This window comes from Ranitomeya imitator, chromosome 6 (genome assembly GCF_032444005.1).
Source record: "Ranitomeya imitator isolate aRanImi1 chromosome 6, aRanImi1.pri, whole genome shotgun sequence".
Taxonomy (NCBI): Eukaryota; Metazoa; Chordata; class Amphibia; order Anura; family Dendrobatidae; genus Ranitomeya; species Ranitomeya imitator.
The window spans coordinates 382,687,706-382,700,281 of record NC_091287.1 but is presented as its reverse complement, the minus strand read 5'-3'; the positions used below and the strand labels follow the sequence as shown (position 1 = coordinate 382,700,281).

Sequence of the window (12,576 nt, the reverse complement as noted above, 5' to 3'; positions counted from 1 at the left end):
AAAATTATTTGTTAACTTTATCGAACGGCACATGGGAAGAAAGACATTGAATTAAACAGGGCTAAAAAAAACAAAGCCACCACCATGCCAAACCACTTTCTAGTGTCTGACATGTAGAAATAGCTATTTCAGTAAGGGTCAACAATAAAATATGTATTTTAGCGGTCCTAGCAACCATTAGGAAAAAAAATTAAAACAGACTTGTATTTTCTTAATGCTTCACATTTTTTCCTAAAATTGGCACAAAAAAAACCCATAAAAAAATTAAAAAAAATTAAAAACCCAAGTACCACGAGAAAAAAAAGAAGCAAAAATTATTTGAACGTTCGAACGAGAGCTCTTAAACCATATGGCAAAAACAAAAAAAAAAAACGTTCCTGGTCATGAAAGGGCAAAATGGCCGGATCTTGAAGTGGTTAATCATGCAGTTCTCCACAATCCACAAACTGGCACAGAATTTATGCTTGGGCTCACAACGAGCTGTAAATCCCACTCTGCCCTCCAGGCTTCATTGGATTTTAATTTATGCCCAAGACAAGTGGTTCTATAATCATTTATTAAAATGTCAGACTGCAATTTGAAATTCATCAATGTGAAAGAATAGAAAGCTTTTGAAGAGAATTATGTTTGAAACAAGCCATTTGTAGGGATAGAGTGTCTTGTGTATCTATCATACGGAGCAAGCTAGTAATGGCATCCAGGTATTCTAACTATAACTTCATTTTTAAGTGCAATCACAATATATTGAACAGTTTTTAATATATTAGTTCATGGTTGATCTTTGTGTCTGGTACTGCTGTCATGTGCCGGTACAGCACATTCTGGCAATCTTTTATATACAACTCAACCATAGGCCATACCCCTACGCTCCTCACCTAATTTAAAGAGGATGTACAGATTGTTATAAAAACACAAATAGTGACAGAAGATGACATTATAAGACTTTTCTCAAATACATGTCATTAGCAAATCAGATGATTTCCATCAGGGATGCAGGCTTTACTTTCATACTTGGTAGGATTCTGTCCTCTGGGATGCATCAACTGGGAGGCTGATTTTATACAGAATCTGATTGGTTAATGGAGCCTTGTGCTTTTAGCTGCAAATTAATTCACCAATGCATTCCGATCCTTCACCAAATTTCACAGTGGGTGCAAGACACTGTGGCTTGTGTGCCTCTCCAGGTCTCCGTCTAACCATTAGACGACCAGGTGTTGATCTGGGGATGTTTCAGCAAGGCTGGAACTGGGCAGGTTAATCTTTGCAAAGGACGCATGAATCAAGTCGCATATAAGGTTATCCTGGAAAAACAGTAGATTCCTTCTGCTCAGGCAATGTTCCCCAACTCTGAGGACTGGTTTTTCCAGCAGGACAATGCGCCATGCCACACAGCTAGGTCAATCAAGGTGTGGATGAAGGACCACCACATCAAATCCCTGTCATGGGCAATCTCCAGACCTGAACCCCCATTCAAAACCTCTGAAATGTAATCAAGAGGAAGATGGATCGTCACAGCCATCAAACAAAGGAACTGCTTACATTTTTGCGCCAGAGGTGGCATAAGGTCACCCAAAAGCAGTGTGAAAGACTGGTGGAAAGCATGCCAAGACGCATGAAAGCTGTGATTAAAAATCATGGTTATTCCACAAAATATTGATTTCTGAACTCTTCCTGAGTTAAAACATTAGTATTGTTGTTTCTAAATGATTATAAACTTGTTTTGGGTTTTTTTGAGGTCTGCTAGCAATGCATTTTTTTGTTATTTTGCCCATTTCTCATTTTCAGAAAATAAATACAAAATTTATTGCTTTCAACTTTGGAGACATGTTGTCAGTAGTTTATAGAATAACATAACAATTTACGTTTTACTCTATAAAGAGAAAAATCAGACAAACTGAAAATTTTGCAGTGGTCTCTTAATTTTTGCCAGAGTTGTATAATATAGAGATAGATAGATAGATAGATAGATAGATAGATAGATAGATAGATATGGGATAGATAGATAGATAGATAGATAATACATAAATAATATATAGTTAATAAATACAAATATATCAGTACTTCTATGTATGTGTATGTATGTATGTATGTATGTGTGTATGTATACATAACCTTTGCTTGGTTGTCTTTCTCTTTTTATGACAGTGCAAGTACACAGTGTATTAGGTAGCATCTCCCCTCCCATTTAATACTTGTAGACCCCCAGTTTCTGCTGCACGTCTCAGCTATGAAACTCCTGAGTAAAATGAATTATTTACAACAAATGAGCAACATTGTAGATAAGATCCTCCAAATGGGTAAATTAGGCAGAAGTACTGTCCAGTCTTCATTGTTGTAGTCGTTATCTTGTCTTTATTAATAGTACATCTAGTGGGAATACAAAGGAGATTTCCAGCCAGTATGATGCAGTAGCTTGGAATAACAGTGCACGGTGGGAAACATTGTGGATGCTCTTCATGAAATTATTTTCTTTCAAACTGTACATTTTTAGCATCTCTCCACTTTATAAATTATATGTTTTATATATTAAGAATTTCTTTCTAAACAATATTTATTATCTCCCCGCACAGGCCCAATGCAAGAAACGGTGTATGATTTTTGGAGGATGGTATGGCATGAAAATACAGCCAGCATAGTCATGGTGACCAACCTAGTAGAGGTTGGCAGGGTAAGATATGTTTTCTGGATTTTGATGTTTATTTAACATTTGTGATATTTTATGAATAGAATCTGAAAACATCCGGTAGTGAGTATTCATTCTAATTATTTATGTATGTAATGTGTTACATGGGGGTAAAAGCTCCATGCAAGGGGCGCAGTCATGCGAGTGTTAAGGTGCTGTAAAATTCTTATTAATGATAATTAATGATTATGACCAGAAACCGTGATACAACTATCATCTCAGCCTGATGAAAACTTGTTCTATTAATTTTACGAGATGGGGGATTTACATTTACATAATCTTAGTGTCATATTAGTTATAAATGGATATCCATATTCCGCAATGCTCATGTTCGGTATTTGAAGCAACTGAAATAATTCTTCGCTGTACACGTGGTTTTTCTTTATTTTCTTTCATTTATCTTTGTTGACGACATCTGGGCTAAATCAATGAATGTATGAATTATTGAAGATCTACCATACCGGTTCTTATAAAGGGTTTTCTAGTTCTTTAATATTGATAATCTATTGTTAGGATAGGCAATCAAAATATCATTGTGGTTGTGCTCTCGGCTGATTGAAGGTGCCGCAGTGCACCGGAAGTGGTGATTGTGGTATTTTCTAGTTGGCTGTGAATTATACCACATGTTTTCTCCCATTCACATTGGAGATAACAGATGCAAAGGAGCTGAGCAATAGACTAGAAATGTTGAGTAAAGAAATGGCCTACTCCAGATTACAGTGTTATATTTACGTACACCGGATATTCGGATTGTAAAAGTCAATTATTAAAGTTAAATAGTTACATAGTCATATAGGTTGAAAAAAGACAGATTCATCAGTTATACATTTTCCAACTCTCGATTATTTATAACCCATTTATTGTAAGAAAAGCAGCAAGCGCTTTCTTAAAGGGTGACCCTTAAGTTGTAGAATTATTTTCTGCTTTTAAAAATGTATCAGAAGCTTTTACTTTATGATATATTCCTTTATTTAAAGTATAGAGACCTTTAAAGCTACGATCACATCACTTTTTGGCACTTTTTGGTCCGTTAGGACTTCTGTCCTTTAAAATGTGATTCAGGTGTAAAGGCCAACGGGGTCATTGACTTTAGTGAAGCAGACAGACACTTGCCGCAATTCCTTCCGTCTTTCCAGTCACTTTTGTGCTTTGTATGACGTCATTTTCACCAGTATCCGCCTTTTTCAGGTGGGCACAAAAACATGGTCGACTGCATATTAGCGCTTGCCTGAAAACTACTGATACTGCCGAAAACGGGGTTAGACAGAGCACAAAGTGCCACTGGCCACATTGACAGATATGCCTGAATCTCACTCTTTAGGGCTTAAGAAGGAAGCGTTGATGGAGCTATTGACGTGGCTAAATGTGGTGCGAACATATCCTAAGGTATATAACAATGGGTAGAGTTATTACATTGCTTCTGAGTCTTAACTACTGAGCCCCATCCTCAGCGGATAATCATAGACGTTGCTGACAATCACTAACCATCGTATTTGAATGGAACACATGCTGATACACACATTGGCTCCTATTGGCCCCCCTCAACATGATCACAGGGGACCAGTGGTTTACCATGACAATCGGGGGCCTGCAGAAGGTCTTCATGACAGGCTCCATAGGTGACCATGATTTTCATTATATACTGCAATACAATGGTATTACAGAATATAGTACAGACAATGATCAATTGCAGGCTCAAGTCTCCTCGGGGAGTGATATAATATTGTAAAAAAAAAACAAGTTTTAAAAGATATAAAAACAATTTTAAAAAAATATGAAAATTCAAATGATGTGATACAAAGTAAAAACTTTTTTTAATTTTACAAATTTCTGAAAATTAAAAAATTGTGGGTCTTAAGTCCTTTAAAATGGCGACATTAGCAGAAACCTTTTTTTTCACAAATTTTAGATTTTTTTTCACTACTAAAATAATACCAAAAAAACGGACCCCTTTAGAACCACTGTAATTGCATTCAGTGGGACAGTCATGTTTTCAAGTAATTTTTACTGCAGAATGAACACCGTAAAAACAAAACACCAAAAACAATGGCAGAATTACATTTTCCCCATTCCATCCTACTTGGATTTTTTTCCCATTTTTTTTTTTAGTTATTTTTATGTCAAAATGAACGGTGCCGTTCAATACTACAGCTTGTCCTAGAAAAAAACAAGCCCTCATACGTCTGTCAGCAGAAAAATAAAGAAGTGATGGTTCTTTGAAAAAGGTGAGTAAAAATCAGAACCGCAACAAAATGAAAAATTCCCTGGTCCTTAAAGGGTTAATACCATTAGAAGCCAATCTCCTCACACATATGTATACAGTACCTGGTTCTACTTCTGGGATGGGATGCCACCAGTTTACACTGAACTGTTAGATATATCAAGGCTGAAGATTGTTGGCATACCTGGCGCGGTCCAGTATTAGATGCCCTTATAGTACTGGAGAGTTGGTGCAATTAAACAACTAACTTTTCTTTCAAAGTGCTAATCAGGAAAATAGAAAATAAATCTTTTATGTACCCATCCCTTCTGCACCAGGACCCAGAGGTATCTAAGGCTGGCCATACTCACTACATACACTCTGTTATACTGACAGCTGTCTCTCCCGACCCCCCTATACACGTGACAATGTGGCTGAGAGTGCGTGCATTATGTATGCAGAGGGGGGTCCTGTCAGACACCACTGGCAGCTGCTGGGGGAGAAGAGAACAAAAAGTGTGTAGGAGCAGAGAGCCTGATTCCAGTGATGTGTCACTTACTGGTCTCTTTGTTGTGGTTTAAATATAATCAGTGTTTTATGAACAGGAACATTCTCACTAGAGGACTAGTTGTCTTGTACCTGGTAGTCCTCCTGCCGTGTGTAACCCCACCCACAACACTGGTTAGCAGTTTTGTGCCATTGCGCAGTGTACACAGAAAGCAGCCAATCAGTGGCGTGGGCGGGGTTATACCAAGCTCATTATTCAGAGAACTACTAGATCTGTAGCAGAAAAAACAGAGATTTTATAAAAATGCCAGCAAGCTGGCCAGTAAGTGACACATCACCGGAATCAGGGTCTCTGTCCCTACATCATGCTGCTCTCATGTTACATAGCAAAAACCTTGTGACAGATTCCCTTATATTTTCCCTTGAAATCATTTTTTGTTATATCGTCCAGCTTTTCAGAGGTATTAAGTACTGATGCCCTAAACTGAGTCTGATGATGGAGGGGAGAAGTTTGGTGTAAGGTACAGTGCCTTGCAAAAGTATTCGGCCCCCTGGAACTTTTCAACCTTTCCCCCAACATATCATGCTTCAAACATAAAGATACCAAGTGTAAATTTTTGGTGCAGAATCAACAACAAGTGGAACACAATTGTGAAGGTGAATGAAATTTATTGGTTATATTAAATTTTTGTGGAAATTCAAAAACTGAAAAGTGGGGCGTGCAATATTATTCGGGCCCTTTAACTTAATATTTTGTTGCGCCAACTTTTGCTGCAATTACAGCTGCAAGTCGCTTGGGGTATGTCTCTATCAGTTTTGTACATCGAGAGACTGAAATTCTTGCCCATTCCTCCTTGGCAAACAGCTCGAGCTCAGTGAGGTTGGATGGAGATCGTTTGTGAACAGCAGTTTTCAGCTCTTTCCACAGATTCTCGATTGGATTGAGGTCTGGACTTTGACTTGGCCATTCTAACACCTGGATACATTTATTTGTGAATCATTCCATTGTAGATTTTGCTTTATGTTTGGGATCATTGTCTTGTTGGAAGACAAATCTCCGTCCCAGTCTCAGGTCTTTTGCAGACTCCAACAGGTTTTCTTCAAGAATGATCCTGTATTTGGCTCCATCCATCTTCCCATCAATTTTAACCATCTTCCCTGTCCCTGCTGAAAAAAAGCAGGCCCAAACCATGATGCTGCCACCACCATGTTTGACAGTGGGTATGGTGTGTTCAGGGTTATGAGCTGTGTTGTGTTTACGCCAAATGTATTTTTTGGCATTGTTGCCAAAAAGTTCGATTTTGGTTTCATCTGACCAGAGCACCATCTTCCACATGTTTGGTGTGTGTCTCCCAGGTGGCTTGTTGCAAACTTTAATGGATATCTTTGAGGAATGGCTTTCTTCTTGCCACTCTTCCCTAAAGGCCAGATTTGTGCAGTGTACGATTGATTGTTGTCCTGTGGACAGACTGTCCCACCTCAGATGTAGATCTCTGCAGTTCATCCAGAGTGATCATGGGCCTCTTGGTTGCATCTCTGCCAGTCTTCTCCTTGTTTGAGATGAAAGTTTAGAGGGACGGCTGGGTCTTGGTAGATTTACAGTGGTATGATACTCCTTCCATTTCAATATGATCGCTTGCACAGTGCTCCTTGGGATGTTTAAAGTTTTGGAAATCATTATGTATCCAAATCCGGCTTTAAACTTCTCCACCACAGTATCACGGATCTGCCTGTTTTGTTCTCTGGTCTTCATGATGCTTTCTGTGCTTCAAACAGAACCCTGAGACTATCACAGAGCAGGTGCATTTATACGGAGACTTGATTACACACAGGTGGATTATATTTATCATCATTAGGCATTTAGGACAACATTGGATGATTCAGAGATCCACAATGAACTTCTGGAGTGAGTTTGCTGCACTGAAAGTAAAGGGGCCGAATAATATTGCACGCCCCACCTTTCAGGTTTTGAATTTCCACAAAAATTTAAAATAACGAATAAATTTTGTTCAACTTCACAATTGTGTTCCACTTGTTGCTGATTCTTCACCAAAAATTTACATGTGGTATCTTTATGTTTGAAGCATGATATGTGGGAAAAGGCTGAAAAGTTCCAGGGAACCGAGCACTTTCGCAAGGCACTGTATAGGGGAATATGACAGATATTAATGATACTGTGATTACACTCCCAGCATCTATCGGCATCTCTGACCCCAATATTATATTGTAAAGAGATGTAAAACTTAGAGTAGTTTGCCTTCTGAGTCTGTTTCTTTTCTGGTAAGTTCCGCTCAAGAACTGTTTTCTGTACGCAAAGAAAAAACACTTTAATTTTCTGATTACACCTTTGTGTCCTCAAGCTATTGAAGAAGTTAAAGTACTTTGCTCCAGCACGGTGTAACAGCCTTGCAATGAAATCAGATATGTCTCCTGGTAATTGTGCTGGGAGCCGCTTCCCATCTCACCCTGGCGCTATCAGTCTTTAAATCTGCATAGTGATTTCAATTGATTTCTGAGCTTCATCCTCTCTTACCGCCTGCCCGCCTGCATTGTGTGAAATCCTATTTACTGATCACCTGTAGTGCACACCCTGGCAATGGATGGGTTAATGTCCGCAAGCATTCAGTGCTTCACAACTTGGCAAGGGCAACTGGGAAAGGCTACCTGTTACCAACTATTGCCTAAATGTCTTCTTATCTGGCCGTATACCTCTTACTTTTCATGGATATGTGGCGTTCTGCGTATCATTATCCCCAATTCTGTACTTGCCATATAATACCAAACTTTGTCTGTTTTCAAATCCCCCCGTGGCACAATACACTTACGTCTTGTAAGCTTTGTTTTATTACTGTTTCTTTTTGTTTGTATGTCGAGACGTACATTTTTTTTCGTACTTTTCCGCTGATTCACCCTCCAGACGACACGCCGTGCAATCTGCGTGGCTCCCACAGGAGACTTTTGCACTGGTAATTTCAGCTAATGATTTCTAAACATGTTAAGTCAGTTCGGAAAAGACCTCATTATACTGTGATTGTTTATTAAAAACCTAAATGGAGCCTTTCAGGCATTTACAGATATTATTAGTTTGCCCTCCGCAGCACTGATAACGGGTGATAAAATGATTTCATTCATACGAGCGGCTTATACTCCAAGGAGTAAACACATTAGCGGCGCCTTATGAATGAAGCGCTAACACAGTATTGATCGTGGTCTTGTCATTTATGCCGCTTATTCTGGGTCTCAGCTGATACTTAGATTCTGTTTTTCCTTTGAACAATATCCTAGTGGACAAAGAAAAACTAGGAACAAAGTTCAGGTTTACAGTTTTATGTCATATGGTATTTTAGGAAATGTGCAGGATCGTTGACAGGAGATCGAAAGGCAAATACATGCTGTTGTGTAAAACCATTTTTGTAAAATCCGCCTTTTTGAGTAGCTCTAATTAGATTATTTTCTAAGTCTAAATAACCGTAAACAATAACGTTTTCATTTGGCAAAATTGATTCCCACCGCTGCCAATTTTCATATTTGCGTTTTCATTTTTTTATTTTTTTTTTTCAAAGGCCATATTTTTTTTTTCTGTCCTTGTTGACGTGTGATTTTTTAAAAAAATTTTATCAGGAAAAGTTGTAGTTTTGAATGGCCCCATTCGTTTTTATCATGCAGAGTACTGGAAAACAGAAAAAAAAATTCTATATGTGGTGACATTGCCAAAAATAAAAACGCATATTTCCGACATTATTTTTGAGCTCTTTTTTTACAGTGTATGGTTAAAAGAACCTGAAATTATTAACCCCTTCCCAATATGTGTATGGAGCCGGCATTTGGGGTTTTTTTGCAATGAAAATAAAGAAAAAAGCTATTTTTGTTTGTTTGTTTATAGTAGTTTGCTTATATCGTTTGTTTATAGTCTATGTTGTTTTTTTTACCGTTTACGTTTCACACTACATAACCTGAATTCTCCAGGTGATTACAGACGTGTGGATATCTATGTAGGTTGTTTTTTTTTTTTAATATTGCCAATGTTTTATTTGTGTATATTTTGTCACATAATTTGTCCCCCAAAAGATAATCATAACTGGGAACATTTTTTTAAACAATTTTTTTCCATTCTAAGTGGAGCTGAGCGCTATGCAAACAGTGTAATAGAAGACAGAAGTGCTAATAAACTACTTTTGTGTTCTCACCAGGGTCCAGAGCTGTGTCTGGCAACTTGGGACCCATCCTGACCATGTTAGATTGTAGGATCCTTAACCCCTGCTCTGTAAATTTACAGTAGCCCAGGGTTAAAGCCTGGAACCAAGCGCTGAGACTTTACAACACTAAGGCATTATCAAGTTAAAGGGAACCTGTCACCAGGTCAAAGGAGGCCAGTATTTTTCTCATATTTTATTCTCGCTGCTCCATTGAGTATTCCAGTTGTTAATCAGGGGAACTGCAGGAATATAATAGGAGCAAAAATTCTCAAATGTTCACCTAGTCACAGGTCCTCTTTATGCAAAAGATCACATAAGTGAAGAATGAAAAAGAGCTAAGTCCAAATAAGATGCACTTACTAATCAAAATGTATTAAAGGGAATCTGTCAGTAGGATCTACCCTCGTAAGCTGTCTATAAGGGCATTTATGTTATAGGATGCTGAATAAAATGATATATTGATATTTGCGATCCGATGTCTTATTCCAGAGAAATCCACGTTTTCCTTATATGTAATTGAGCTGTTAAGATCTATGGGCCGGACAGAGATCTCCCTGAGAATCTGCCTCCAGAACATATTTTAAATGAAAGGGGGCGTTATCAGAGTGAGGCATGAAGATCAGGAGAGCAGACTGTCAGTCATTATATTACAGGTAACTTCCCCATCCATTAAAAATACGTTCTGGAGGCAGATTCTAAGGGAGATCTATGTCCGGTCCATAGATCTTAACAGCTCATTTTCATATTCCAGAGGTATTCCCATCTCCAAGATCCTATCCCGATATGTAGTAGGTGAATAATAATAATAATAATGTCAGCAAATACTTCCAGTTAGAAATGTAGTATAGTTTTTTTGATTAGATATGTAAGCTTAGGTATCCATGGTTACAGCCACTCCCATAGTGACAGTGAGTTAATTAGTTGTTAGTGGTCATAACCATCTAACCTACTGCAATGCTCTGCCCATGGGGTAAGTGACATTGCTAATCAGAAGAACTATACTGCGTTTTAATTGAAGGTAATATTATTATTATTATACCTACTACATATTGGTATAGGATCTTGGAGACAGGAATACCCCTTTAAGAAAAACATGGATTTCTCTGAAATAAAACACTGGCTTACAGATATCAAGGCATCATTTTATTCAGCTTCTTATGACCTACATGCCCATATAGTTGATCCTACTGACAGATTCTCTTTAAGTCTGACTGTTACCAACCATAGGGTCTGTAAGGGGTCAGGGTTACAAAGAAAGAAATCCCCAAATCCCTTCGAAGTGTGCCCATTTCAAATACTAGTAAGCTATACATCTTTTTTTCCTTTTTTTCCCTTGTTCATAATCCAGTATAGATAGGACCATATGTAGAAAAGTTACATACTGTGTGACGTCTACAATCATTTGAACCATGAAATATAGTGACAGACCTGTGGATCCAGACTGCTATTTAGCTCCTTTTTTGTTCATACGTTGCAATGTGTTGGAGTATTCCAAGCTACAGGGCTGCATGGAAACCAGGGCTTTTGGAAGGGAGTACTAGGTACGGGGTATATAGGCCAAAACAGGAGCCAACTTTGGTTGTTCTGCCATTTTGTATTGCGGTGGAGGAAAATAATGGCAGACGATTGGTAGAATAATAATAATAATAATAATAATAATCTTTATTTATATAGCGCCAACATATTATTAGAATAGTGATCTGAGGAGTGTGGACAGAAGTAAAATCCATATCCAGGTGTCCAGGTAAACGCTGATGTTTTATTTTCCTCCATTACTTCCAATTATTTCCAACTTATAAATTGTCTTAGGTGCAGTGTTATTTTTTCTCATTACGTTTATGAAATCATTAAACAACATAATTAGAGATCCGCAACGTCCTGGATTATCATAACAGAATTTAGGCCAACAGCAGCACCATATGCACAGAATTTATAAACTGTTTATTGCATTCACTCGGAGCAGAAAACACATCCTGACGTCTACGTTACAAACATTAACGTTTCACCGCGGTGTGGAAAGCAGAGACGAACCCGATGACAGGAGCCCGAGCACAAAACATGGAGCACAAAGTTTGATTTTGCATAAATCTTTCATCATCGGTGAAGTAGATAATTCGAAGATCCAAGGATGTTAAATCCCCCCATGTAATAACCGAGCAGCGAGGACGTGCTGTCGTCACTGGAGCATGACCAACACCGTTGGGGAAACCAAGTGTTTTTCTTCGAGATGGTGGAGTGTCGCACACGGAGATGACGTCTGGTGAAATACTTTGGGGTTTTTACCGAGCTATCTTTCTCCGCGTCAGGATGGACATCTAAGGCATTTTATTTTGCTTTGATGAAGTGAGCCTCTTGTTGTTGCAGCTTTACCCTAGATTTGTTGACAGGAAACTTTCATCCATAACCTACTTTACTCCACATATGAAATATTGCTCGGCTTCAGCACCTAAAGAGCAGCTATTTTAAGAGCGTTCTTCTGGCTTGAAATATTATATCAGAAACAACAGGCTGTGTAGTATAATTGGTTAGATTTTTTCTGGAGCACACCGAGCTCTTTGTAATTGCCCGTCTCAACAGCAGCTATTTGGCGGCCTGTATTTCCTCTAAGCTAGACGATTCGGTAATTATAGTGTTAACAATCTAATCTGCTAGAATAAAGCTTTGACGGGTATATATCTAGCTGTTTTCTAGAACAGCCATCATATATTTACCATTTAACTGTAATGTTTGAGACAGATGTGCAGGCCTACCAACGTTTCCATGACTAGCTAATCATGAGTAGACCAAGCCACCGGTTCCCCATAATTCTGTCCTCCATAAGCAATCATCGCTACGAGTCGTACACTCCAGAAATGGATGTAATATCCAAACTGCAGATGGCTACTACTTTTTAGCTAATCTTTCCATAGTGTACATCTTAACCCCTTCACGCCGCAGCCAATTTCTGTTTTTTTTTCAATTTTTCTCCCCTTCGAAGAACTATAACTTTA

General features: G+C 38.3%; 1 protein-coding gene across 9 annotated transcripts in view; it reads left to right on the top strand.

The window, feature by feature from the left end:
* Positions 1-12,576, top strand: part of PTPRM (protein tyrosine phosphatase receptor type M) — a 1,024,381-nt gene that overhangs the window by 968,468 nt on the left and 43,337 nt on the right. For all 9 annotated transcript variants that reach the window (XM_069731071.1, XM_069731069.1, XM_069731074.1 and 6 more), the window contains one exon: positions 2,571-2,668. In XM_069731071.1, coding sequence (XP_069587172.1) covers positions 2,571-2,668 — 98 coding nt within the window. The remainder of the gene's footprint in view (positions 1-2,570; positions 2,669-12,576) is intronic.